The sequence below is a fragment of a genome, unplaced genomic scaffold (assembly GCF_019419815.1).
Source record: "Pyrus x bretschneideri cultivar Hongxiangsu unplaced genomic scaffold, Pyrus_bretschneideri_v1 Contig6, whole genome shotgun sequence".
Lineage (NCBI taxonomy): Eukaryota > Viridiplantae > Streptophyta > Magnoliopsida > Rosales > Rosaceae > Pyrus > Pyrus x bretschneideri.
Window position 1 is genome coordinate 11,142,944 of NW_025999798.1, and position 26,729 is coordinate 11,169,672.

At 36.2% G+C, this 26,729-nt stretch overlaps 4 protein-coding genes and 1 pseudogene across 10 annotated transcripts; 2 read left to right on the forward strand and 3 right to left on the reverse strand.

Moving 5' to 3' along the window:
* The first annotated feature begins 411 nt into the window (after nt 1-411).
* On the forward strand, nt 412-8,081 carry LOC103935871 (dymeclin). Its single transcript, XM_009345686.3, has 18 exons — nt 412-914; nt 2,734-2,976; nt 3,781-3,844; nt 3,928-4,057; nt 4,141-4,285; nt 4,408-4,656; nt 4,745-4,829; nt 5,169-5,271; nt 5,501-5,626; nt 5,704-5,817; nt 6,052-6,170; nt 6,326-6,413; nt 6,495-6,587; nt 6,713-6,802; nt 6,919-7,038; nt 7,150-7,241; nt 7,537-7,594; nt 7,794-8,081. The coding sequence occupies exons 1-18, from the start codon at nt 710-712 to the stop codon at nt 7,872-7,874; spliced, it is 2,205 nt and encodes a 734-aa protein (XP_009343961.2). The 5' UTR covers nt 412-709; the 3' UTR covers nt 7,875-8,081.
* Nucleotides 8,082-8,510: 429 nt separating this feature from the next.
* LOC103933155 (early light-induced protein 1, chloroplastic-like) lies at nt 8,511-13,288 on the reverse strand. 3 transcript variants are annotated; one of them, XM_048571971.1, is made up of 7 exons: nt 13,007-13,288; nt 12,798-12,884; nt 10,596-12,445; nt 10,375-10,420; nt 9,961-10,065; nt 9,576-9,704; nt 8,511-8,876 (listed from the first exon to the last, which is right to left on the reverse strand). In XM_048571971.1, the coding sequence occupies exons 1-3, from the start codon at nt 13,154-13,156 to the stop codon at nt 12,098-12,100; spliced, it is 585 nt and encodes a 194-aa protein (XP_048427928.1). In that variant the 5' UTR covers nt 13,157-13,288; the 3' UTR covers nt 8,511-8,876; nt 9,576-9,704; nt 9,961-10,065; nt 10,375-10,420; nt 10,596-12,097. The 3 variants fall into 3 exon arrangements, with proteins under 3 accessions (XP_048427928.1, XP_009341099.2, XP_009341095.2); XM_009342824.3 differs by having other exon boundaries at nt 10,370-10,420; XM_009342820.2 differs by having other exon boundaries at nt 10,370-10,420; nt 10,596-12,442; nt 13,007-13,281.
* Nucleotides 13,289-16,871: 3,583 nt separating this feature from the next.
* Nucleotides 16,872-17,991, forward strand: LOC103933160 (annotated as a pseudogene).
* On the reverse strand, nt 17,528-19,419 carry LOC103935874 (probable beta-galactosidase 2). 4 transcript variants are annotated; one of them, XM_018644671.2, is made up of 5 exons: nt 19,098-19,419; nt 18,594-18,707; nt 18,417-18,482; nt 18,267-18,310; nt 17,528-18,135 (listed from the first exon to the last, which is right to left on the reverse strand). In XM_018644671.2, the coding sequence occupies exons 1-5, from the start codon at nt 19,199-19,201 to the stop codon at nt 18,128-18,130; spliced, it is 336 nt and encodes a 111-aa protein (XP_018500187.2). In that variant the 5' UTR covers nt 19,202-19,419; the 3' UTR covers nt 17,528-18,127. The 4 variants fall into 4 exon arrangements, with proteins under 4 accessions (XP_018500187.2, XP_048427944.1, XP_048427943.1 ...); XM_048571987.1 differs by having other exon boundaries at nt 18,267-18,314; nt 19,098-19,402; XM_048571986.1 differs by having other exon boundaries at nt 17,528-18,005; nt 18,267-18,314; nt 19,098-19,399.
* Nucleotides 19,420-23,114: 3,695 nt separating this feature from the next.
* Nucleotides 23,115-24,376, reverse strand: LOC103933161 (early light-induced protein 1, chloroplastic-like). Of its 2 annotated transcripts, none has more exons than XM_048571985.1 (3): nt 24,126-24,376; nt 23,917-24,003; nt 23,115-23,566 (listed from the first exon to the last, which is right to left on the reverse strand). In XM_048571985.1, exons 1-3 carry the CDS (start codon nt 24,273-24,275, stop codon nt 23,219-23,221), a joined length of 585 nt encoding a protein of 194 aa, XP_048427942.1. In that variant the 5' UTR covers nt 24,276-24,376; the 3' UTR covers nt 23,115-23,218. The 2 variants fall into 2 exon arrangements, with proteins under 2 accessions (XP_048427942.1, XP_009341101.2); XM_009342826.3 differs by having other exon boundaries at nt 23,115-23,563; nt 24,126-24,374.
* Between the last annotated feature and the right edge of the window lie 2,353 nt (nt 24,377-26,729).

The following is a 26,729-nucleotide window of genomic DNA, read 5'->3' on the forward strand; positions in this document are numbered from 1 at the left end:
ACGTCTACGTGGGTCATCTATATGCACGGCATATTTTTTTCTTGGGCTAATATTCTTTTACAATTTTCAAGTTAGGAGTCTTTTTTTTTTTTTTAAAATTAGTCATGAGATTTTAATTTTCTTACCTTGCATAATAAAGTTTGATATCGTAAGTTTTTTGGCTATTTTTTTGTTGATATTTGCTTAACAAAATCGTGGCCATGTCAAAACTAAATATGTTGGAAAGATAAGGCTAAAACGTAAATGGTATTTTTTGACAAGAAAATAATCTACGGGGTAACAAATATTTTGGGCGTAAAAATTTGTAAATTAAATTTTGATCATGGAGGGTAGAAAAGGGAATTCAATGAAAAATGAAATTAGGATTGAAAAAAAGAAAATAAATGAAATTAGGACGTCGTTTTTCGAAAACCGAAAATTGCTCCAAAGTCATAGACAGGCACCGGCACAGGCACAGCAGCACCTTCCTTTACAAGCACCCCTTTCCTCCTTCGTCGTCTCCACCGCATCAAACGCCTCATATATCGATTTCAATCTCCTCTGAAGATCCAAACCCCCAAACCCCAAACCCTCTCTGTAATGCCATCCCCTTCGACGACCTCCGCCAATTGCACCTCCGAGATCTTCTCGCCGGCCCTCTGATCTTAGTCGTTGTCGGTTCAATTACTTCACTCGGCGCATTCGAAACGACTCTTCTGCATTTGTTGTAATGGGAGCCGTGCCTTCTACGCCGCGATGGGGCAGCAGCACCAGCTCCGCCTCGCGCCCACTTGACACGGTGGAGTACCTGATTAGCACCTTCATCGGCGACGAGTCGTTTCCGTTATCTTCCGATTTCTGGAACAAACTCCTCCAACTCCCTCTCAATCTACACTGGCAGCCTGACCGCGTTCATCAAGCTTGCCAAACTCTCGGTTCGTCAATCTCTCTCTCTCTCTCTCGTGGTTTTTATATAACAAAATGCTCTCTTTGATCAATTGTGCGCCAAAAGTGCAATTAGGGTTCAGTAATCTGCGGCATTGGCATTATTTCTGATGAAATCGAAGCATGACTACGTCGGTTTGTAGTTTTGGATATTGATTAATAATGTTCTAATAAGGATTAGGATCAACTTAGGTTAACAGATTTTCATTGTTAGTGTAAACCGTTGTTAAAGACAGTTAATTGTCCTCCAATGGACCCAGAATTACTTAATCCACTATACAGAGAACAATAATTACTTAAAAAAGCAACTATCTTGGGGCAGAAATCAGTGGAGAAAAACTTGTTTGCTGTGTGGAAATTTTTATTTTTTATACAATGAATACGTTTGTGTACAAATACCTTTCGATTCGAGATTCGGCCTTTAAAGACTCCCTACACTTACCTAACTGCTTTATTCTGAGCTTGTGTTACACCAAGGCCATAGGATCTTTCTCCAAGAGGCTTTCTGTTCAACTGGTCCTTAGACTGTTGAAAACACTATCTGTGGGTTACTGGGAGCAGCCCAATTGATGTAGGACAGTAGAAATAGATAGGAATATAGAAGAAGATCCGGACTCACTTGAGTCACTTTCGCCTTTGGCATCACATCGAAGGTGTATTGGGATCCCTCCAATAGAGAATTAAAAAAAAATCTGGCATCACACCGAAGGTAACTTGGAATCACTCCAAGGTTAATGTGCCTCACACATAAGAAAGTAGAAAAAAATCTAATTTATTGAATGCTCCTCCATCACCAATGGTCTTTTGATATATTGAATTCTGGAGGACTGTTGTAAAAAACAAGGTATTGTTCATTTTATTTATTTTCTTTTTCTTTCTGGGAGCCTGATTTTCAAGTCATTTAATCTTTCTATCTGTTTCACTATTCCATAGTAGATACTGATAAGGGCTATAAAGTTTTGAGCAAAGGAATATCTAGCCACAGTTCAATTGCATTTAGCAATACAACCAATCACTCCTTCTATCCATTAGTAAGTGAAGTAGAGAATTGCCCAAACTTCTGCACGAGTGTATATAGAAATATTGGGGTAGATTAAATTATTAGTATTTATTTTAGATCAGCCACAATGCTGCTCACTACCTGAATGTTTTCTCGTCAGAATGTCAAAGCACCTATGTCATCAAATTAGATCATTTTGAAAGTTAAATATGTACATGGAACTTAAAACAGTTATGGGCTAAGCTTGTTGAAATATTAGATGTAGGTTAATAAGTTGAGCAGTGACTTAGACACTTTTTCAGATGACTTTCTCAAGTATTTTCTAAATAACCCAGCCCAAAGAATGAACTCTAGTGAATCCAAACCCATAACCCATTTGTGGGAACACGAGATTTTGTAGAATTCAAATCCTGTCAATAATTGCAAATTTGCAAATATATCACACGACCTCAGCCGTGACCGTTTAAGGTTTCCACAAAATCTTAAAAATTGTGATTTGCTGCTAGGTATTGAATGATTTTGTTGCTGTGCTTCCCTCTTTTCCAAAAGGGTTATGTAAAGTTTTGATATTATTTGGTCATGGCTTCTTGAATCTTGAGATTGATGACTCTGTTCGTACCAAACATGCACCCATAATTCCTGTAAGTTCTAGAAATGTGCATGAGAATCCATTTTAAACGCATTTCCAGTTGACCATCTGTTAGCTTATATGCATGTGCTTATCTCGGCTCTTTGTTTTAATGTTAAATATTTCATATATACATTATAATTTTTCTACGTTTCCATATCTCATTTTCCCTCATTTGCAGCACAAAACAACTATCGTACCAGGCATCTTGCAAAGATTTTGATCCACATGGCACGGTGTTTGCAAGAATCGATTTCAACCTCTTCTGGTGCGCCTTCTATTGTTTATATGAAGGCTGTAAATGCAGTGTACATCTCATCCGTCTTTCTAAAGTACTTCATTGAAAATGCGAAGGATGAGAAGATTGAAGAGTTGCATTTATCCCTTGAAGAAAGTGAACCAATGCCAACTGATATTACAAAAGGTACTTCACTTGGTATTCTGTTGGCTATAATTAATATCAATCCAAGAATGAGTTTCTATCAAGGCCCTTTTTATGATTTTCTTATGAAATCTTCACGAAATCAGAATGTTCAGCTTAAATTGCATCATAAATTAATTTGTTGTGTCACGAGACTTGGTAGGTGAAAGGGTTGTTTTACTCTCGTTCCTATTCTGATGATAGCCTATGGTCTTGCGAATCAACTAGAACCTAGAGAGAGAGAGAGAGAGAGAGAGAGAGAGAGAGGGTTTAGGAGAGAGAAGTTTTTGCCTTCCTTCAGAGAGAGAAGAGAGGCAAGCGTGGGTGGTGGTGGTGGTTAGAGAAGCTGGATTGTGGAGGATTTCAATGAGCTTTTGAAGAAGTTTTTTCCTTCCTTCTCTACTGTCTTTCCGAGTCCAATTAAGAGAGAGAGAGAGAGAGAGAGAGAGAGGTTTTTGAAGTAGTTTTTGCCTTCCTTCAGAGAGAGAAGAGAGGTGAGCGCAGGTGGTGGTGGTGGTGGTTAGAGAAGCTGGATTGTGGAGGATTTCAATGAGCTTTTGAAGAAGTTTTTGCCTTCCTTCTCTACCTTCTTTCCTGGTCCAATTAAGTTTATGTTTCATCTTTTATTTGGTTTGGTTATCTTTTCTACTCTACCATCTTTCCAAGTTAAATGATGTTTATGTTACTTTTTTTTTTTTTTTTGTTTAGTTATCTTTATTACCTGGGTTACGCTTCATTTGATTTTAAAATAAGATATATTTGACCACAACATAAATCTATAGTTATTTTTGTATATCAATTTTGCAGATTTAAACACTCAGGAATTTGTTATGCATAGTGTGCTTAGCTTTATTGGGTCAATAGATGTAAGGTACATCTTCAAGCACCCACTTGTTCCTTATGATTGAGATTATGTTGTATTTTTTTCTGATTATATATCATCTTTGTCACAAGTCCTGATACATACCTCCTTCATTTGGAGCTGCTTAACTTCATGCTGGTTGTGATGTCAACTCAGCTTCTTTCCGGGCCATCTCCAGGACCGGAAGATGTGAACCCATTCATCGATGCAGCAATGTCTCAGGTTACTTGATGAAACTCTTGCGTTATGTTTCATCCAAATTTCCTGTTGTTTCAATTATCTTACACCACTTCTTCAATGCTCAGGAAAGTTCTTTGGTTCTCGTGGTTGTCCGTAGACTGCTCCTCAGTTACATTTCAGGACCTTCCATATCCCTAAATAGTGCATCTTATTCTGTATATTCTGAAGGAAGTCAGCCTGGTGTTTTACAAAGAGTTGGTTCTGCAGCTGGTATGGCGGTATCCCTGATGCATTATTAAAACTTACTGTTTACTTATATAAAGATTGTTTACCGGTTGGGAAATGTTGAATCTTAAATTTCTTTCTGTTGACGTCAATTTTTTGATTTGCAGCAAATTTCATGTTATTGCCATTCAACTTTCTTGTCAGTTCTAGTGGTGAAGGCTCAAGAAGTCTGTTGGCAGACTGCAGTCTCCACGTGCTACTTATTCTCATTCATTATCGTAAATGCGTTGAGGGCATTGAACCAATTACAGATAAAAGTAATGATACAACTGCTTCAGATTCCCTTTTGAAAGGGAGTACACATTTTTCTGACAACCCTTACTGCAAGGCCTTAGAACATGCAACAGATGTTGAATGTAAAATGCTTTCTTGTTTGTCTCTTTACGTAATCTTATTTCGAAGGCATATTCACATAACTTGAGTAGATATGTTCCTTGCTTGCAGTTGATCGTGCAGATACTGAGGGTAATGTACATGTTGGTCCAGTTTTGAGGTTACCTTTTGCGTCTCTGTTCGATGCTCTTGGGATGTGAGTCGCTCTCTTTTCTTGTGTACTTTTTATTTTTAAATTTGATTTACTATTTTATCAAGTATAGGCTAATTCTTTATCTGCATTATTATGTAGATAATAAGATTGTTGACAATTGAGTGTGATACAGCAGACACCAAATTAGGGTTTAAAAAGATCGTAGTGGTGTGGGAGAGGACAAATATTTTGTTAGTTTTATTTATTGTGGTAGGGGAAAAAAATCTCTCACTCTTAATTCAAACAGATTTAATCTCTATTCCTTATTTCAACCTTGCTCCAAGTTTGTTTCCCCCTTTTGTTTTTTGAGTATCACCTAACAATTTTGTTGTGTTTCTGCAGGTACTTGGCTGATGAGGCTGCTGCTCTTTTGCTTTACTCTTTGTTGCAAGGGAATGCTGGCTTTCTGGAGTATGTCTTGGTGCGAACTGATTTGGATACACTGGTATGGAACAGAAGCTTATCTTGTCATGAAAAAAAGTTATTAAGATGATATTGTTTTTCGACTTATGTCCTTGAGTGTTAGACTTTGGAGATATTTCATAGGTTGTGATTTACCAATTTTGATTCATGCTATTTGGACTAGTCATTTCTGTTTGAAAATGCCTTGAGTCATCAAGTTTGCTTCTACATTGATATGAAACTTGATGCTAATATGTTTTTGAAATGGACAGTTGATGCCTATACTGGAAGCTTTATACAATGCTCCAAAGAGGACATCTAATCAAATCTACATGTTGCTTATTATTCTTCTCATACTTAGTCAGGATTCTTCTTTTAATGCCAGCATTCACAAATTGGTAAGGATCACCTTTGGTAGCCAGCACTAGACTTTTATTCATTAGGCCTCCTGTTAATGTATTTATCATGTGAACAGATACTTCCTAGTGTTCCCTGGTATAAAGAACGTCTCCTCCATCAAACATCTCTTGGTTCGTTAATGGTCATTACGCTGATACGGACAGTGCAGTATAACCTATCGAAGTTGCGGGTATCCATCTTTCCATTTTCACAGTGAATTTTCATGAATTTTCTTGCAAGTGTTATTGTCAGATTGCTTATATGACTTGATATTTATGTCAGTTGGATGTAAGACCTCGAGATTAAGCTTTTAAATACTTTAACAAAGTCATGACAATAGTTTTAGGGTGGTATGATCATGGGCATCATTTCTTTGAAGATTTTGTAACTTTCCTAACATGTTTGGTTTGTTACATTGTAATAGGATGTTTATCTCCATACAACTTGTCTGGCAACTTTGGCAAACATGGCACCTCATGTCCACCGTTTGAGTGCATACTCATCCCAGAGATTGGTCAGCCTTTTCGATATGCTCTCTCGAAAGTATGACCTTTTATGTCTATGGTGTTCTCCATGAGCTTTATATTTTTCATTTCTACTTGTTTTGTAGTTTACAAAGTTATTCTTTAATGCACTTCTGGCATGATTTTTTTTGTTAAAAGTTTTTAAAATATTTCTCTGTGTAATATTTGATTTAGGTATAACAAATTAGCAGAAGTGCGAGATAATCAGATGCGATTAGCCAAAGGCAACTCATTTGAAGGAAATGGCCTTGCAGATGATACAGTAATGACAACACTCCTTAACTTATCATTGACACCCTTTCCCATTCTTTTGTCGACTGAGCTAGAATTTTTCCTATTGCAGTCAACAGAGATGCATATATATACCGACTTCTTGAGACTAGTTCTTGAAATATTAAATGCAATTTTGACTTATGCCCTGCCACGAAATCCTGAGGTACTCTCATGTACACTAGCAGGGGTCTGTCTGTGATAGTGTTATATTGTTCACACAAAATGATTAATGCTATCACTTTATAATTTTTTCCGTTTTCCATATTCCTCACTGTATGCAATGGACAGGTTGTATATGCAATAATGCACAGGCAGGAGGTTTTTCAGCCTTTCAGGAATCATCCACGCTTCAGCGAGCTGCTTGAAAACATCTACACTGTATGTTACAGAACTTGTAGCTTATCCTGTTTTTAAATTAATAGGCAAGTTTTGGTGATTACTTGGTCCATGTTTTCTTAGTGCATTTGAATTGTACTTTTTGTTTGGCTTTGTAGGTGTTAGATTTTTTCAATAGCCGCATGGATGCCCAGAATACGGATGGTGAATGGTCAGTAGAGAAAGTACTCCAAGTCATAATAATTAATTGCAGATCATGGCGGGGTGAAGGGATGAAGGTAAAAAAGGAAAAGAAATGAAAAAAGAAATTTTGATTGTTGAATAACGTGGCCTAAGTGCACGGTTGCTACCTGGAGATTGTTTAAAATGTCCTAAAAATCTTTTCTCAGATGTTCACTCAGTTGCGGTTCACATACGAACAAGAGAGTCATCCGGAGGAGTTCTTTATTCCGTACCTGTGGCAGCTAGTTCTATCTCGCTGGTAAACTATTTTCTCTCCTTATAGAGGATAAATTAAAAAGCAACAACGTGCTCATTTTTCCCCTTCTGTCCTTACTTGAAATAGGCTGTCCTTACTTGAAATAGGTTGTATATTTGTCAAATTTTCACAGTGCAGAACTTTCCGTGTAAATATTGAACATGTTAGATATTCATCGATTAAATTATGAATCTTGTTATCCATTTTGCATCCCGTGCGGGTTGAATACAGTTCCTATAAGGTGTTGTCTTTGGGTCGTCTCTTTAACTGACATCTGTTTTCTTTCATGTGTTTTCAGCACGCTCGGTTTCAACCCTCGATCCATAAATTTGTTTACAGTTGATCCTCCTTCCGAAGTATGTACATACCTGCAGGCCTCCTCATATGCTTATATTTTGTGTGCATGGAATATGATTTGCATATATTGCCAGAAGGGGAAATTTTCAACATCGAGATGGATTTGTTTTCCTGCCTTTAGCTGACTCACCCTCTTGCCATTCTCTCCATCGGTGTGTTCGATTATCGTTGTAGTAACAAGTATTTGGTGTTGTGCAGAAACAGAGTGATTATGAAGTGGAATCCAGCGATCGTGTTAATGGAGAGTCGGCGAAGCAAGCAGTCTTTGTTGATCCGTAGATGTGATACAGAACGATGCTGCAAGAGACGCTGAGGCTCTCCGGAGGATGTGTAGATACGTGAAATAGTAGCAAAGATGTATTCTTGTCATTCTTTTTCTGTTTATATGTTTGCAACACTAGTACCTCTTATACGAAAACGTATTCCAAAATCCAAATCTCCAATGTAATCTATACTACCTATTAACTGAACTCTACTTCTCACCAAGTTTTGTCTCCTTTTGTAGTAATGCCGTACCGAGGACATGATACAGTTAATCTGACCGCTGCAATTTCATGGTTTCAAATTTTCTGTCCCTATTTATTGAATTCCCCACCTTTTCAAATTATAGTCTACGCTCGTCCGTCTTTTAAGTATTACAATGACAAGGAGCAGGAGCAGGAGCACGACCACCATGAGCATGATTATCAAGCAGATACTCCATTGATGATACATCCTCCCCCTGAACTGTTTCCCAAATGACAAAACTAACAATGAATATTTTCTGGTTCCAAAAAACATATTTCTTCCGTATCCTTAGATCCCCATCCTTTATATGTTTGTACCTACTATGGAGGTAATTTCGAGGCACCTGTGGAGAAAATTTGTCTTGTAACCGAGACGCCATTTTAGTGGCACTATCACCTCAATACTATCTATTACGAAGTTATTGCATGTATGTATTCTTTGGGTGATGGTGCTGTTTTTTCTCGATTACAAGATAGGACTTCTCCTTCTAAATAGCTTATACTAGCACAGATGTCCGCGCTCTGCTGCGGGTTTAAAACTGTAACCACAATTTAACACACCCATCTCAAGTAATTGGACTAATTAACCTTTACAACAATGATTAGCAACTAAAATTGGTCCACAAATTAATAAAAATACTTAAGTGAAAATCTGAACACTATTAGCAGATACATACGTATCCATACATGGCGGATCCATAAATTTTATCATGTGTTCAGGTGTAAACAACTTGATTGTGGGGTATACGAGGTTTAGCAGCACCACTTCCAAAACCTACACAAATCGTTTACAGAGCAGGAGGTTATGAGAACACATCATCTAAAGCTTAAAGTTGTTTCTCAAAGCTAGTTATAGAATACAGTAGTGTAATCAACTCCTCTGGATATGGTGTAAAAAAAGGATTTTTCCTGCCTACCGTCAACATCCTAATACATGGATAATGCTGTTTGGTTAACAACTCTCCTCCCCTGCTTCTTCAAGGCTCAAAACTTTCACACTCAATGGATCAAATAAACCTTGTTTTTAATACCCTTTTGGAGTTTGATCTTTAAGTCTGTTAAAATTTATATTTATTTTTTGTCTGATTTGAATTTGTAGGTTTTGTTTCCCAATCTAAAAAGCTTATAGTTTTATATATGTTAGTAATAATCCACAATATCTCAATTTTTTTCCAAGCAAAAAGAAATATCTCAACAAATCAGTGCCTCATTTGGTATTCTTCTTTCTAGTTCCATCACTTTCGTTTTTTCCATGTTCTTAGGTCCTTGATGACAACGACCTCACTCAGTCACACACTCGCTTATATTTTCTAATCCCCATAAATCAACAACTAATCCCAATTCTTCTATCATATAATTACCATTAATAATACATATGTGAAATCGTAATCTATGTGATAGAAATGAGAAAGAATAAAACTCAAATTCCAGAAATAACAAAAATGCAAACTTCATATGGAAATGGAAGGTTTACATGCAGATCGTCAACCAAGGATGCTTTTGCCCTAGCAATCTGATCAGTTCTCTCGGCCTCGAGCAGAGCAGCCACCTTGGATTTAGTAAGTCGGTCAAGTGTTCTGTTGTCATCCTGCAACTTGGTTACCTAAGAAAGCAATACATCCATAAGGTATACAACAATTTAACTCATTATAATTATTAATTCATGTAAATAAATGAGTCGATAAATCCGTTAACGCTATAGAAACCAAATACATGTTGAATACTCTATATCTCACATTTACAGACCAATTATGGAAGCCAAAATAGACACTCAAAACTGATACAAAAATACTACATAAAGTTTTTTCAACCCTATCTGTCTTAAAACAAAATTAAAGGGCTCATATTACACAACAGACCTCCTGCAGCAAGCTTAAGCTCTGTCTCCAGTGGAGTAATGATGGACTCAACGGGTGGCATTTCTTCATCTTTCTGTGCAGCATGAACTCTTCAAAGTGTGGTTTCTGCCGCAATATTTTGATATAAAACAAAACCCCCATAATCAGATTAATTAGGGTTTTTTTTTCTTCATAGTTTCATGTTCTTCAAAAGATATATGATGTAAAATATACTTGAGTATTATCACTGTACAAAAAAATACTAAACGGATATATCACATTTAAGTTTAAGTATGCTGATTACCAAAATTAATGAATTATATTTTAAAAACAAAGGTTAAACTTATGGTAAAATTACACTAAATATATTAGATGGTCAAAAAAAAAAAAAAAAAGAAAAAAAAAAGAAAAGAAAAAGAGTATCATTTACCGTACAGTTGATATTGTACTCTCTCATTACATTATTAAGGTCGCCTGTGTGCTGCAGAGATAATGAACAAATCTTAAGTCAACTAATGTTGAGGCAAAATAAGAAATAATATCATAATTATTAAAAACAACAATGCTACATGTGGGAATTCCTTAGCCCACCTACAAATGACTGAATGTCTCTGTCGTAGCTGAGTTAATTGATAACTTGATTGTGAAGCTTGTACCTGGATGAAAACCTTCATCGGAGTCGTCTCTAACGAACAAAGATGGGTGAGCTAAAGAGGGAGCTTGATGCTATTGGTAGCAGAATTTCTCAAAATTAAGGGAAGAAGAAATGCAGAGTGCAAAGAAGAGTTGGATAGCAGAACATGTTTGGCCTTGTACATACATCTGCGTTTACGGTTAGTAATGAAGATTTTCTTGTTCCAAAAAAAAGTGTTTCTTTTGCCTACTATGAAGGTAATTTCGTGGCGCATGTGGAGGTAATTTTTCTCTCTACTCTAGGCATACTTAAAGATAGGATAAAATTTGTCTTGTATCTGAGACGCCATTTTAGTAGCACCATCAGCTCAATACTGTCTATTACCAAGTTATTGCATGTACGTATTCTTTGAATGATGGTGTTTTTTTTTTTTTTTTTTTTTTTTTTCGATTACAAGATAGAACTTCCCCAATGATACTGATTGGGCTATACTGATGTTGATTGGGCTAGTGACCCCAATGATAGGAGGTCTACCACTGGCTTTGTGATTTTTCTGGGGTCTAATCCCATCTCTTGGAGTTCTAAAAAGTAGCATACTGTTAGTCGATCTTCTACATAGCCTGAGTACAGAGCCATGGCCACTACAACTGCTGAAGTAGTTTGGATACAACAGCTTCTTCAGGATTTACATGTGTCCTGTTCTGATGCTCCCTCCCTACATTGTGATAACATCTCAATTATGGCTCTTGCCACTAATCCAGTTCTTCATTCTAAAGCTAAGCACATTGAAATTGATTGTCATTTTGTTCGTGAAAGAGTTCAACAAGGCACCATTCACCTACAGTTTGTTGCTTCTGCTGATCAGTATGTAGACATCTTAACCAAAGGCTTGTGTTCTTCTCAGTTTAACTATTTTTGTTCCAATCTCATGCTTGGTTGTTCCAAGCATGGGATTGAGGGGGAATGATAGGTTGTAACATGTGTTTAGTGTACAACAGAATGGTTAGTGTAATGACAAGTGTCATATGATGATTAGTTGAGGTAGAGTGTTAGTTACAAATGTAAAGGATGGTATAAGCTATAAATACCATAAGGATGTATTTATCAAAGTAAGAAGAAAGAAATAGAAAAGTGAAGTATTTTAGATAATTGTTTTGAAGCTTTCTCTCTCTGTATTTGTTGATTTCTTGATTCCTCATTGTTAACAAAAGATAGGATAAAATTTGTCTTGTATCCGTGACGCCATTTTAGTAGCACCATCACCTCAATACTGTCTATTACCAAGTTATTGCATGTACGTATTCTTTGAATGATGGTGCTGTTTTTTTTTTTTTTTTCGATTACAAGATAGAACTTCCCCATCTAAATAGCTCATAATATTTATGCTTGCTGAAATTAAAAGTATGTTTAGATTATGGGGTACCAAAACGTAACATTATTCTTATAAACATCTGTGAACACTAAATACATGCGAGAAATTATAAGGTATTAAGCCAGAAAGCATCCTAACATAATGATCAAGACCTAAACTAGGGTTCCGCCCTTCACATACTCGGTGAAGGCCAAGGCTATGAGACCTAACATGGCCAACCTTCCATTTATGAGCTCAGCATCTGGGGTCATGATCCCATCTGATTCTGATTCCACGCTGAGTCCATTAAATAGAGGAATCAATGATGCCACTGTTATCAAAATACTAGTTCCAAGGAACAATGAGACTCCACCATTGGATATCTGAGCGAACACATCCTGCCCCTTGGATAGTTCCACTGCTAGAGCTGAAACAAACCCAACCATTGCAAGTCTGCCGTTGATCCTCTCCGGCACTGGCCCACTGAATGCAAACAAGTCTGAAAACTTTGTGCTAACCTGCTATGAGATACGTGTCACATATTATCCATGTGTGAATGCCACAGTAACGACATATTGTTATGGAACTCCTTAGCAGTACATATATACATTGGGGTAGCTAAATTTAATCTTTGGATGAATATTCGTGTATTGCTCTCGAATAAATTGGATTGGACTTATATCAATACCGACATACAAACTTGTAGTTCCTTTGACAAAGTCCCATATTATCTTGATTTTAAAGTTTTAAATGTACAAATGCATAATTAGCATGAGTAAGGTAATATTTATTAAACTTTTAATAGTTAAGACAATACAACAAATAAATAACGGATCAATTCAAGTAACACTAGACACTTAAGCAAAACAATACCTTGCTGGGAGAAGAAGGTGTAGGAAGTGGTGGTGGTGGATTTTTTGATGCATTTGTAACTATAGATGGTTGTTTCTTCTGACCATCCTACAAATGAAAAATAAATCAGATATGGTACGTAATTAGTATCATTATTTTATAAATATATGTACTTAAGATGCACATATATAAGCCAAATAACGAAGAAGACAGAAGAATAGAATAATTACCTTGGCCATTGAACATATCCTTATTTGAGGGTAGATGTGCACAGTTGGTGCAACAAGGTGATTCACTCTAACTGATTTGTTCTTTCCCGCTCCATAAGCCAAGGAATTAGCTAGGAATGTTGAATGCATGAAAGTTGCTGATGCAGCCATTGTATAAATATGTATTTTGGTTCTTGGTTAAACACTAACAAAAAGATCAAACTCTAAGCTTTTGGAGACGTAATTTGTTCTTACTTCTTGATATCAAGGTTTGAGCACCTTAGTTGCTTTTTATAAGGTAATGGTGCCGTAGTGGGGGAAGCTCTCTATGCGGTTTATAGTTTGGCACCTCATCACTGTTTTACTTTCCCAATGACACCTGACCACGTCTGTTAGGAAAAAAAAAAAAAAACTTACTTGAAACATGCATTATGTAGCTGTAATTATATGACTAGAGAAGAGAATAAAAAGAAGTATACTTCTCTTGAAGGAACGAGAGGCCGACGTAGATGCATGGCTGCAGAACATACAACATTACCATCTAGCCAGTAGTGACCATCCTGGGGTCACATTATTTTGTCGGGTCTTCAAATTTTTATGATATTTTGAGCAAGGGAATGATGTCTCACAGGACCACGACTCCTTCCAGCTAGGGGACACTGTATAGCAATAGCAGACACAATTGCACTAGAGAACGGATCTGTATGCTTCATTTAGTTTCATCCGCAAGAAAAATGTAAGATGAGTACTTGGTGGCCCACTCTCTTGGTCACTTTGCATAATTGCACTTGTTTGATAGCTAGGACAGCTTTGTGTGTTTGATCTTGTCCATATATCCCAGGTGCACGGTACGTATAAGAGACGTGGCACCCCGCACACACTATAACGTCGCACACAGGGTTGGTTTGTTGTTTGATTTTTTTAGTTCGTCAATATACTTGAGCTTAAACAAAAAGAAAAATTTAATTCAACCAAAACTATATGGATGAGTTAGTCTAAAATACTCTTTAATTTAAAAAAAATAGTTTATTGGTATTATTGTAAATGTAAATTTTGTTCAAGGTTGAATTGACAAAACTCCACTGACAAAATAAGACTCACTGTTAGTCTAATTGACGAATACCCGAGAAATAAGGAGGGCGTCTGCCAAAGGGCCTTTGATGGCTAAGTCAGCGAATAGTTTAAGAAAAACTAGAACAAAGAGAATTATGAGTAGTAAGTGGCGATTATCGGTCCCCTGTTGGAACATGACTATTTATAGGAGTAAACCCTCACATGCAATAACAAACACAATTGCACTAGTTTCTAGGTTTCAACTAGAGGACATATGTAATAACAGACACAATTGCACTAGACAACGAAGCTTTTGATTCGTTTTCGCCAAAAAGAAAAAGGTTGGATTGGATGGTTATATTGCTTTGCTTGTTCATCATGGGCCATGACTACCCTCTCATCATTTGCATTTGTCTGATAGTTTTGGAGAGCTTTGTGGGCAATTTATCTGTTGTCTAGTCCATGTATGGTGATCTGAGGGACGTGGCTCCCCAAACACAGCACAATGAACAAGTCAAAGAATTAATTCTGCTCCCCTTAATTTTTTAAGGTTTTTACTTTTCTAGTATTTTCAATGTAGTTTAGCCATATGCACAAGTACACAATTAATATTAATTAGCACCAAGTTTAATTCTATATTGCAGTATGCGTGTATGCGTTTTTGAAGGTATTTACCATTTTATACGACGACTAGCTAGTTTAACTTTTGGGTCCTATTACATGTGTTAACATATATGAACTTGAAGCATAAAGCATTTGAAAAGGGGATGTTACGAACTTTCACCTTATAAGTCCTTTATAATTTTAAAATTCCTGCACTGTTATTTAATAATAAAAAAATATTTTCACGGCCATTGTTAATCCAACAGTATCCTCTAGATCCTCTTTATGAGGATCCGGGGTTCATAAATCGTGTTCATTCATTGTACATCGTGCGATCAGTTTTTGTCAAGTACTGTTTGTGTTCAATTTTAAATAAAAAAAAAATTTAAAATGATTTTTGACCGCACGATATACGATGAACGAACACGATTCATGGACTTCCAGGATTGTCACAGAGGATTCGGATTCATCATTAATGATATGCTCTGTCAGCATTATATAAAAATAGAAATCATCTAACCATTTTATTAGCAATATCATAATTTCATTGTTTAACTAACAAACGTGATTATGGATTTAGTTAATTTTTGTAAAAATATCTTTAAAGAATGATCTAAAAAATAGATGATTTGGATCGTTATGAAACATTGGAGGATAAGAAATGAAAAAGAAGAAAATCTATATAAAAAAAAATGCTAGCATTTCTTTTCTGACTAATATTAGGTAAACCAAATTTGTCAAACCATGTGATGTGTCAACAATAGAAAATAAGCACGTTAATCAATATTTAAGTAATAATTCATTCATCAACAACCACGTCATATGATTTACAAGGTACAATTTAAATGGATGATTTCCATAGCATTACTGAACTTTCGATTTTCCTACTAAACTTTTTAATTGAAAAACTAAGTACTCAAACTAATTTTTTTTGCCGATTACACCCCTATTATTAGTTTTTCATTCATTTCATCCAAGTTTCTGTTAAATAAAAGTATGTGCACAACATGTGAATGTACTTCGGTCGCTTCATTCTTTAAAGTAATTGAAAACCCTAGATTTCTAAAATGTCGACTTGTGCAAATATGTGTGATTCTATAGCTTTTGTATCTGAAGGTCTAGTGAAGTGACACTTTTGTCCTCAAAAGAGTGTCATATGGTGTGCATGTAATAAGAGTTAACGTTAATTTGGATGAAATCTATGAAAAACTAACGGTATAGGGAAATCAGCCAAAAAAATTAGTTTTAAGCCCTTAATTTTCCAATTAAAAAGTTGAGGAAGGAAATCGCAAGCTAAGCAAAAAGTTCAAGGGGGAAATTAGCAGTAAACTCTTTTTTCTTTTTTTTTTTTTTATAAATAAGTGAAAATGAGAATTGCTAAATTCTTTAATCTAGATCATTTATAATAAGGGTAATGCTGATGAGACTAAATTTATAAACTATATATGTGAACTAAATTATGTGTCACCAATAAAAAAAATAAGTATGATAATTAACATTTAAGTAATAATCTAATCATCAACAACTATTACCTTTTAGTTTACAAAATTTAGTATTCCTAAAATTAATAATAATTGTTTCCAAGTACACAGTAACAGAGGTCCTCGAAAATCAGAATTCCCAAAAACCGTAATCAAACTCCATTAGTTTGGTGTACAAGTACCACTAGAAGTAGAAGTCCTAAAAAAATTGAAATTCCCAGAAACCCTAATCAAACTACAATATATAACGTCTCCCCCTACCCTACATAATTGATTAACAGGTCTCTCTCCCAATTCCAATCGCTAGGTTTTCATCTCTAATCTCTCTCGCTCTCTCCGTCATTCAGTCTCTGGTTTTTAGGGCATTCTTAGGTTTTTGAATCAAGTAGTTTCCCTCCCGGCTAGAAATTTTTGTGACTTTCGTGGTTCAGCATTTGATTTTGGGGATGCAGATAGCGCCATGGCTAAGTCTCGGATAGTTTTAACAACGGGGAGCTCCGCCGCAAACCGCCAAAATTCTGGTACAGAATCGGGGACATGTGGTTTATGGGATGCAGTTTTCGTCTTCGATCAGCGTTTGATTCCTACACCGTGGCTTGCAAGGCATTTTTTGAGCATGCACCGTCTTAATCTGATTCCAGTTGGGGTTGAGAACAAGAAGCTTTGATCGATAGCGTTTTTGAGATACGTTTTTGTCTTTTCTCCAAGGAACGAAAGAAAAGATTGTTCCTTTGCGGAGATTTAAGGTTATGGATTCCTATAGCGGTTTGGAAGATGCTGCCGTTGTCGAGAAAGATCCGACTGGGAGATACTTGCAGTATGACTAAGTGTTGGGGAGGGGAACATTCAAGACTGTATGTAAGGCATTTGATGAAGTCGACGGAGTCGAAGTAGCTTGGTGCCGAGTGAATATCAAAGGAGTAGAAGTGGAAAGATTGTATTCGGAGGTTCATCTGCAGAAGTCACTGAAACATCAAAACATCGTACAGTTCCATAACTCTTGGGTGGATGATAAGAACATGACCATCAACATGATAACAAAGTTATTCACTTCCGGAAGCTTGGGGCAGTACCGAAATAAGCATAAGAATGTCGATATGAAAGCCATCAAGAATTGGGCTAGACAGATTCTTCGAGGCCTGGACTATCTGCATTCTCACAATCCTCCAATTATTCATAGAGATTTGAAGCGTGACTACCTATTTGTCAATGGATTTAATGGACAACTGACAATCGGAGATCTCGGATTGGCGATTGTCATGCAGCAGCCTACTGCTCATAGCATAATTGGCACCCCTGAATTCATGGCTCCAGAGCTTTATGACGAGGAATACAATGAATTAGTTGACATCTATTCTTTTGGCATGTGCTTGCTAGAGATGGTGACTTGTGAATACCCTTATAATGAATGTAAAAATCCGGCGCAAATTTATAAAAAGGTTACCTCTGGTGTAAAGCCTGCTTTCCTCAGTAAAGTAGACAATCCTCAAATCAAGCAGTTCACGGAGAAGTGTCTAGTTCCAGTTTCCATGCGATTGTCTGCGGTGGAACTCTTGAAAGATCCAATCCTTGCAATTGACAATTTGACGGGGTCCAGCTGTGATCTTTCACAACTACACAAGTTGTTGAACTTGCCAGACCCCGCATCTAACTCTTCAGTTCTGGAGTTACAGGGTTTTTCTAAGAATAATGAGTTCAGGTTAAGAGCGGAGAGAAATCCCGTCAACACAGCTTGTGAGGTATATCAGGTTTGAGTTCTATCTCGAGTCTGATACTGTGATTTCAATTGCTGGGGAGATGGTTGAGCAGCTTGATCTTTCACATGAAGATGTCCCTGTCGTAGCTGAACTAATTGATAACTCCTTGTAAATTGTTGTGCTCTGCTATTGAACAACAAATGAGCGGCTAGTAAGACAATTTTGTGTGATGTTTTACTTCACCCGTATAGAAATGTGTGATCTCATAAACAAATCCATGTTTTATCTTCGGAGCAACTAAATTATAATCATCTTTCTACATGATTGAACGAAAAAGGAAAAAGTTAGCAACAAACAGATTATTAAGTTAAAAGCTTTTTCTATCAACGAAAAGCGATTCTAACAATATTTCACAGAAAAACTTAAAAACTCGACCACTTTTCTAACCTGAGAAAGAATCATAGGACCTCCTTGAGTTTGAAGCAGCTTCTCTGCCTTTATCATAACAGATAATTAGAAATTAAATTTAGCTTCAAAATTATTTATTAAAAAAAATTAAATTGCATTGGTGTAAACGGAAGATTTATAATATCCTACCCTGAAAGGTTCATTGTCCTTCGAAAAGCGATTCCGGGGACATATTTCAGCCAAACAGGGAATCCCCTGTTTCAGAAACAGAACAAAAAACAGAGTAATGAATATAAGCATAATTACATAAGATCATAAAAAAAAAAAAAAAAAAAATCACAAACTATTCGTAACAAAAATAATTACCCGAAGTTCCATTCGGTGCAAACATAAGGGCCAATCTGGAGATTAACAAATAGACCTGCTTGTTGCACCAGCTTGATGAACTTGACCAAATCATATTCGTCCCTCAAAATAATACTGCAAATTTGAAAAAATAAAAAACCAATGAATTAGCAAAAATATATTTGCATTAGAGAGGGCAAAGAAAATGAAAATTTTAAATGTGAATTGCTGATTGCATTACTTTTCCGGGAGAATGTTCATGGCCATTCCAAAACACAAAGGATGACAATCCCAAAACACAGAAGTTAAAAACCCTAATTCACAATGCTAAATTTCTTGTTGGGGTTTATCAGAAATTTGTGAATCAAATTCAAATTCCTATCCAAACTCAATAACCAGAAAACCAAACAGAGAATACAAATTCAATAATCCCAAAAGTTATTGAAATCAAACCTATTTCAACTCTAATATAATCCAAAATACCAAATTGGCTTACCTTTAGGAAAAAGAAAAAAAATTATATACCTTGATGATAAAGAGTTTGGAAAGCCGCAGAGAAACAACACCCAATGTTGTAGAATAAGCAAAAGCTGAGAATGGGGAGAAAGACGATCGGAAAGAAGCACCATCGATGATGAACATGTGGAAAAGATGGAGCAGAAGAGTCCAGGATAGAGGAAAAGCGAAAGGAAGCACGGATGAAAACACGTGTAAAAACGGTCCAAACGAAATTAAACAAATCAAGTAAGGATAAAATCGGCACCACACTGGTATTATAGTGCAAACACGTTTAAGAGGCCAAGCTAGAAATAGCGTTCACGAGAGGTCTAACTAAGCAATGGTGGCTGCAGGTCATTGTTAAATTCCAAATGCCCTAACTATTTTTTCAACTTTAAGCGACGCATTTTAAGGAGCATTTAACCCATACTCATTATTGTGTGCTTTGTGTACATCTCCACCTTTTGTGTCATTTTAGTTGTATTTTTAGGTTTGTATCCTTAGGCTCAATATTGTTATGGTGAATAAATTAATAAATATACTCTATATGTACAGAATTAGGAGGTCAGATTTAGTTTATTAGACGTAAAAGAGTAGAAAATTCAAAATAAACAGTGTATTTTTTGACAACAAATCTAGTAAATATCGTGACACGTTGATTCTCTCGTCTACGCGTAGTGGTTTGAGAGACGTGCCACAAGTATACATCACAATGTACTAGGTAGTGATTTCTGAGGTTACATTTGTTCAAGGTTTTCAAAGTTTTGTATAGGGGAGGAAAATGACCGACTAATGCCTCACGGGACCACGAGCACTAGTTTCAAGGTTTCAACTAGAGGACATATGTAATAACAGACACAATTGCACTAGACAACGAAGCCTTTGATTCGTTTTCGCGTTGGATGGTTATATTGCTTTGTTTGTTCATCATGGATCATGACCACTTTCTCATCATTTGCATTTGTCTGATAGTTTTGGAGAGCTTTGTGGGCAATTTATCTGTTGTCTAGTCCATGTTTGGTGATCTCAGGGACGTGGCTCCCCAAACACAGCAAAATGAACAAGTCAAGAATTAGTTCTACTCCCATTAATTTTTTAAGGTTTTTACTTTTCTAGTATTTTCAGCGTAGCGTAGCTATATGCACAAGCACACAATTAATATGAATTAGCACCAAGTTTAATTTCTATATTGCAGTATGCGTGTATGCCTTTTGAAACTACTTACTGTTTTATACGATGATCAACTTCTGGGTACTAGTACATGTGTTAACATATATGAACTTTAAGCATAAAGCATTTGATAAGGGGATGTTACCAATCTCCACCTTATAAGTAGATCATTAAACGATGGCCTTCTCTTTCTGCTTTGTCCTTTATTGCATTGTTACTTAATAATGAAAATCATATTTTCACGATCATCGTTTAATGATCTACTCTGTCAGAAATAAATCTAAATTTTTAATTAATATTATCATAATTTTATTGTTTAACCAACGAACATGATTATGGATTTAGTTAATTTTTTGTAAAAATATTTATAAAGAGTGATATAAAAAAATAGATGGTTCAGATCATCATAAAATAATAGAGGATGAGAAATGAAAAGGAGAGAATCTAAAAAAAAAAAATGTTGCTAGCATTTCTTTTTTAAGTAATGTTAGTTAGACCAACTTTTTAAACCAAATTTGCAAATCATGTGATGTGTCACCAATAAAAAATAAATACATTAATCAATACTTCAGTAATAATTTAATCATCAACAACAACATCATATGATTTTTCAAGCATTAACAACCACGTCATATGATTTACAAAGTATGAAGATTTAAATAGATAATTTATCTAGCATTACTTTTATTTAATATAAATAAGTGAAAATGAGATTTGGTAAATTCTATGATCTAGATAGTCATCAATGTACTAAGTTGGCAACTTATTTTATTATTTTATTTTTTTTAAAAACGATACTATATACAATGAGTTAATAATAATATGGTTCAAATTTTCTTTTGACGATAATCAAACCTAAGACCTCTAACTTACAAGTGAAGAGGAAAACCATTAGACCATAGTACTAAGTGGCATCAAACTTGTTTTTAGATTAGAAAAAGGAACAAATGCCCCTGTGATCTGAGATGGAGAGGCATACTGGCCCAGGTAACCTCTAAATTGTTTTTTAAACTGGTCCCAAAGTAACACTAACACATGCCCCTCTGATCTAAGTTGGTTACTGCATTAGTTTAACAAAATAATTTATAAAAATAATTTGTTTCCAAGCACTACTAAGAGCAGTTCCACCCCAGCCCTTTAGGCTAGCACCCAGGCCAAAAAATGGATTGGCATGCCCTTTTTTTGCTCCATCCCAGCCTAATAGGCTGGCACCTAGCCCAAGCCAGGCCACAAGCCGGCTTAGAATTGATAGAGTAAAGGACGGCTCATCTGGCGTCATGCTGACGCCAGCGTGACGTTGGATGACATTTTATTTTATTTTTTACACCAGGTGCACATCACCGACAAGAAATCAGAGGTGAGCCCACTTGCGCAGGTGCACTAAACCAATCTAATGAGAGGCCACGTGGCCAATCCTGGGCCATTAGATTTCCAACGGCTAGTTTTCTAGATCGTTGGACTCCCAACGGTCAAAAAATTTTGAATTTGAAATCCAACGGCTAGTGATGTGGCTTGATCTGGACCGTTCGATATTCCAGAGATCAACGGTCCATGTTTTTCCCCCATAAATTAAAAAAAAAAAAAAAAAAAAAAGCACTACGGTCAGAAGTATGACTGTTGGCCACATGTCAACGTATAGGCTATTAATCAAAGATCCAGATTAATAAACTAAATTAAAATTGTTAAAAAATAAAAAATTAATTAATTAATTTTCTTATAAATACCTAATCCTCATCCTTTCTACCAAAGCTTTCATATGCTTTTTGTGTGAAAAAAATACCCAGAACCTCATCCTTTCTTTTTTTGTCCATATAAACCCTACATCCCTACATCCATCTTCATCGTTTTCAAATCTTGAGCTCTTACAATGTCTTCTTCAAGGAGAGTGTATAAACAGTTTGAGGACCAACAGAAAGATTGTTGGCATAACAGGAAGAATTGGTTAATCTCAAGGAAGGTGGAGATGGAGATGAGGCTTTCGCAATAAAGGAGGATAAGGAAGATGACCATAGAAGGCAAAGAGCCTCACATTCCCTCTGTGTAATGGAAGTTATGGGTCAGATAACCAAACTCAGACATGTCGCAAACTTTGATAGAAAAAGCGAAAGACGAGGTAAAGATCTCTTTGAAGATTATTTTATTCCCAACAGCGTATTCCGTGATCATGTTTTTAGACGTCGTTTTAGAATGCAACGAAGTTTGTTTGACAAAATCATGAGTGCTATTTGCAACCATGATCTATACTTTGTGCAAAAAATGGATGTTTTTCATGTTCTAGGTTTTCTTCCTGAGCAAAAAATTACAGCTGCCTTGCGAATGCTTGCATATAGAGCATCTACAGATCTAGTGGATGAGATCGTGAGGATGAGAAAAACCTTCATCAGAGTTGTCTCTAACGAACAAAGATGGGTATGGTGAGCTAAAGAGGGAGCTTGATGCTATTGGTAGCAGCATATCTCGAAATTATCGGAAGAAGAAATGCAGAGTGCAAAGAAGAGTTGGATAGCAGAAAATGTTTGGCCATGTACATACATTTTGCGTTTACGGTTAGTAATGAAGATTTTCTTGTTTCAAAAAAAAGTGTTTCTTTTGCCTACTATGAAGGTAATTTCATGGTGCATGCGGAGGTTATTTTTCCCTCTGCTCTAGGCATACTTAAAGATAGGATAAAATTTGTCTTGTATCCGAGACGCCATTTAGTAGCACCATCACCTCAATACTGTCTATTACCAAGTTATTGCATGTATGTATTCTTTGAATGATGGTGCTGTTTTTTTTTTTTTTTTTTTTTCGATTACAAGATAGAACTTCCCCATCTAAATAGCTCATAATATTTATGCTTGCTAAAATTAAAAGTATGTTTAGATTATGGGGTACCAAAACGTAACATTATTCTTATAAACATCTGTGAACACTAAATACATGTGAGAAATTATAAAGTATTAAGCCAGAAAGCATACTAACATAATGATTAAGAACTAAACTAGGGTTCCGCCCTTCACATACTCGGTGAAGGCCAAGGCTACGAGACCTAACATGGCCAACCTTCCATTTATGAGCTCAGCATCTGGGGTCATGATCCCATCTGATTCTGATTCCACGCTGAGTCCATTAAATAGAGGAATCAATGATGCCACTGTTATCAAAATACTAGTTCCAAGGAACAATGAGACTCCACCATTGGATATCTGAGCGAACACATCCTGCCCCTTGGATAGTTCCACTGCTAGAGCTGAAACAAACCCAACCATTGCAAGTCTGCCGTTGATCCTCTCCGGCACTGGCCCACTGAATGCAAACAAGTCTGAAAACTTTGTGCCAACCTGCTATGAGATACATTTCACATATTATCCATGTGTGAATGCCACAGTAATGACATATTGCTATGGAACTCCCTAGCAGTACATATATACATTGGGGTAGCTAAATTTAATCTTTGGATGAATATTCGTGTATTGCTCTCGAATAAATTGGATTGGACTTATATCAATACCGACATACAAACTTGTAGTTCCTTTGACAGTCCCATATTATCTTGATTTTAAAGTTTTAAATGTACAAATGCATAATTAGCATGAGTAAGGTAATATTTATTAAACTTTTAATAGTTAAGACAATACAACAAATAAATAACGGATCAATTCAAGTAACACTAGACACTTAAACAAAACAATACCTTGCTGGGAGAAGAAGGTGTAGGAGGTGGTGGTGGTGGATTTTTTGATGCATTTGTAACTATAGATGGTTGTTTCTTCCGACCATCCTACAAATGAAAAATAAATCAGATATAGTGCGTAATTAGTATTATTATTTTATAAATATATGTAGTTAAGATGCACATATATAAGCCAAATAACGAAGAAGACAGAAGAATAGAATAATTACCTTGGCCATTGAGCATATCCTTATTTGAGGGTAGATGTGCACGGTTGGTGCAACAAGCTGATTCACCCTAACTGATTTATTCTTTCCCGCTCCATAAGCCAAGGAATTAGCTAGGAATGTTGAATGCATGAAAGTTGCTGATGCAGCCATTGTATAAATATGTACTTTGGTTCTTGGTTAAACACTAACAAAAAGATCAAACTCTAAGCTTTTGGAGACGTAATTTGTTCTTACTTCTTGATATCAAGGTTTGAGCACCTTAGTTGCTTTTTATAAGGTAATGGTGCCCTAGTGGGGGAAGCTCTTTAAGTGGTGTATAGTTTGGCACCTCATCACTTTTTACTTTCCCAGTGACACTTGACCACGTCTGTTAGAAGAAAAAAATAACTTACTTGAAACATGCATTGTGTAGCTGTAATTATATGACTAGAGAAGAGAATAAAAAGAAGTATACTTCTCTTGAAGGAATGAGAGGCCGACGTACATGCATGGCTGCAGAACATACAACATTGCTATCTAGCCAGTAGTGACCATCCTGGGGTCACATTAATTTGTCAGGTCTTCAAATTTTTATGATATTTTGAGCAAGGGAACGATGTCTCACAAGACCATGACTCCTTTCAGCTAGGGGACACTGTATAGCAATAACAGACACAATTGCACTAGAGAACAGATCTTTATGCTTCGTTTAGTTTCATCCGCAAGAAAAATGTTAGATGAGTACTTGGTGGCCCGCTCTCCTGGTCACTTTGCATAATTGCACTTGTTTGATAGCTAGGACAGCTTTGTTGTTTGGTCTTGTCCATATATACCATGTGCACAGTACATATAAGAGACGTGGCTCCCGGCACACACTATAACGTCGCACACAGGGTTGGTTTGTTGTTTGATTTTTTTAGTTCGTCAATATACTTAAGCTTAAAAAAAAAAATTTAATTCAACCAAAACTATATGGATGAGTTAGTCTAAAATACTCTTTAATTAAAAAAAATAGTTTATAGGTATTATTGTAAATGTGAATTTCGTTCAAGGTTGAATTGACAAAACTCCACTGACAAAATAAGACTCACTGTTAGTCTAATTGTCGAATACCCAAGAAATAAGGAGGGCGTCCACCAAAGGGCCTTTGATGGCTAAGTCAGTGAATAGTTTGAGAAAAACTAGAATAAAGAGAATTATGAGTAGTAAGTGGTGATTATCGGTTCCTCTGTTGGAACATGACTATTTATAGGAGTAAACCCTCACATGCAGCTAGGAGGGGGGCTGTAGGCCATACTAGGCAAATCTCTGTGTTGTGCTAGTGTGATGCAAATCAGTCTCCACAGACTACTTACAAATAGTCTCAAAGGTCTTTGGTAGATAACTACCATGTAACGCAGGACACTCAAGGGAGACTCAAAAGAGTCTGCTTCTTGCTACCTTAGGTCGAGTATGGCATGGTGTCAGGATTGGGATATCCTGGCCTAAAGGGTATCTTGATATGAAATTGACTCGAAAATCTAATACATATGGGCCGAAAGGTGCCAGGCCCTTTGAGGTACGTACCATGTGCTTTGCTCACAATGTCAAGGGTAAAACCATCATATTCTCCTATTGGATTTAGTCATTTTGTGCATCCAAATGTATTATTAAATTTTAACGTTTGTAGTCCAATGCAATCATGTTCAAGTATAGTTTCCTATATTTACGGTATAATACAACATCTAGAACGTAAATGTCAACCTTTTTATAGTATTACTGACGTCATTTTGTGTAATTAAATTATAGCATTATATGTAACCTTATCTATCTTGTAGCTCACGCCTTGAATGTTAAAATCATGTTGTAACATTGTTATAATTCAGAATGGGAGGACATAAGTGACTAAGAAGTTGTGTATTATCATGACGTACCCTAGTAATAACTTACATCTACATTGTAATAAGATGTTCATGGTCATCAACGTTGGATTGTAATGCAAACACATTTAAGAGGCGAAGCCAAAAATAGCGTTCATGAGGGGCCTAACTAAGCAATGGTTGATGCAGGTCTTCATAAAATTCCCAAAAGAGCGCGAGCGGCCCTAACTTTTTTTTTTTCAACTTAAGTGAGGCATTTTATCAAGCACTTTACCCATACTCATTATTGGGCGCCTAGTGTACATCTCCACTTTTTGTGCCATTTTCGTTGTGTATTTAGGGTTTTATCTTTAGGCTCAATATTATTATAGTGAATAAATTAATAGATATACTTTATATGTACAGAATTAGGAGGTCAAATTTAGTTTATTGGACGTATGAGAGCTGGAAATTCAAAATAAACAGTGTATATTTTGGCAAGAGGTCTCTGATTAATTTGTCTTCCAAGTATATATTGTGCCACATGGATTCACTTGTCCATGTAATGGTTTGAGAGACGCGCTAGAAGTATACACCACAACGTACCAGGCAGTGATTTACATTTGTTCAAGGTTTTCAAAGGTTTGTACGTGGGAGGAAGAGGACCGGCCGACTAATGCCTCACGGGGCCATGAGTACTAGTTTCTAGGTTTCAACTAGAGGACATATGTAATAACAGACACAATTGCACTAGACAACGAAGCTTTTGATTCGTTTTCGCCAAAAA

What these genes read in the sequence shown, in the direction of transcription:
- LOC103935871 (XM_009345686.3), top strand. Translation starts at nt 710, where the DNA reads ATGGGAGCCGTGCCTTCTACGCCGCGATGGGGCAGCAGCACCAGCTCC. An exon ending in GCCAACTGATATTACAAAAG is followed by an intron (nt 2,977 to 3,780) that starts GTACTTCACTTG and finishes TCAATTTTGCAG; the next exon opens with ATTTAAACACTCAGGAATTT. An exon ending in AAGAGTTGGTTCTGCAGCTG is followed by an intron (nt 4,286 to 4,407) that starts GTATGGCGGTAT and finishes TTTGATTTGCAG; the next exon opens with CAAATTTCATGTTATTGCCA.
- LOC103933155 (XM_048571971.1), bottom strand. Translation starts at nt 13,156, where the DNA reads ATGGCTGCATCAGCAACTTTCATGCATTCAACATTCCTAGCTAATTCC. An exon ending in GGATATGTTCAATGGCCAAG is followed by an intron (nt 12,885 to 13,006) that starts GTAATTATTCTA and finishes TTTCATTTGTAG; the next exon opens with GATGGTCAGAAGAAACAACC. An exon ending in CACCTTCTTCTCCCAGCAAG is followed by an intron (nt 12,446 to 12,797) that starts GTATTGTTTTGC and finishes CGTATCTCATAG; the next exon opens with CAGGTTAGCACAAAGTTTTC.
- LOC103935874 (XM_018644671.2), bottom strand. Translation starts at nt 19,201, where the DNA reads ATGGTGCTTCTTTCCGATCGTCTTTCTCCCCATTCTCAGCTTTTGCTT. An exon ending in TGCACCGAATGGAACTTCGG is followed by an intron (nt 18,483 to 18,593) that starts GTAATTATTTTT and finishes TTTCTGAAACAG; the next exon opens with GGGATTCCCTGTTTGGCTGA. An exon ending in AGGACAATGAACCTTTCAGG is followed by an intron (nt 18,311 to 18,416) that starts GTAGGATATTAT and finishes TGATAAAGGCAG; the next exon opens with AGAAGCTGCTTCAAACTCAA.
- LOC103933161 (XM_048571985.1), bottom strand. Translation starts at nt 24,275, where the DNA reads ATGGCTGCATCAGCAACTTTCATGCATTCAACATTCCTAGCTAATTCC. An exon ending in GGATATGCTCAATGGCCAAG is followed by an intron (nt 24,004 to 24,125) that starts GTAATTATTCTA and finishes TTTCATTTGTAG; the next exon opens with GATGGTCGGAAGAAACAACC. An exon ending in CACCTTCTTCTCCCAGCAAG is followed by an intron (nt 23,567 to 23,916) that starts GTATTGTTTTGT and finishes TGTATCTCATAG; the next exon opens with CAGGTTGGCACAAAGTTTTC.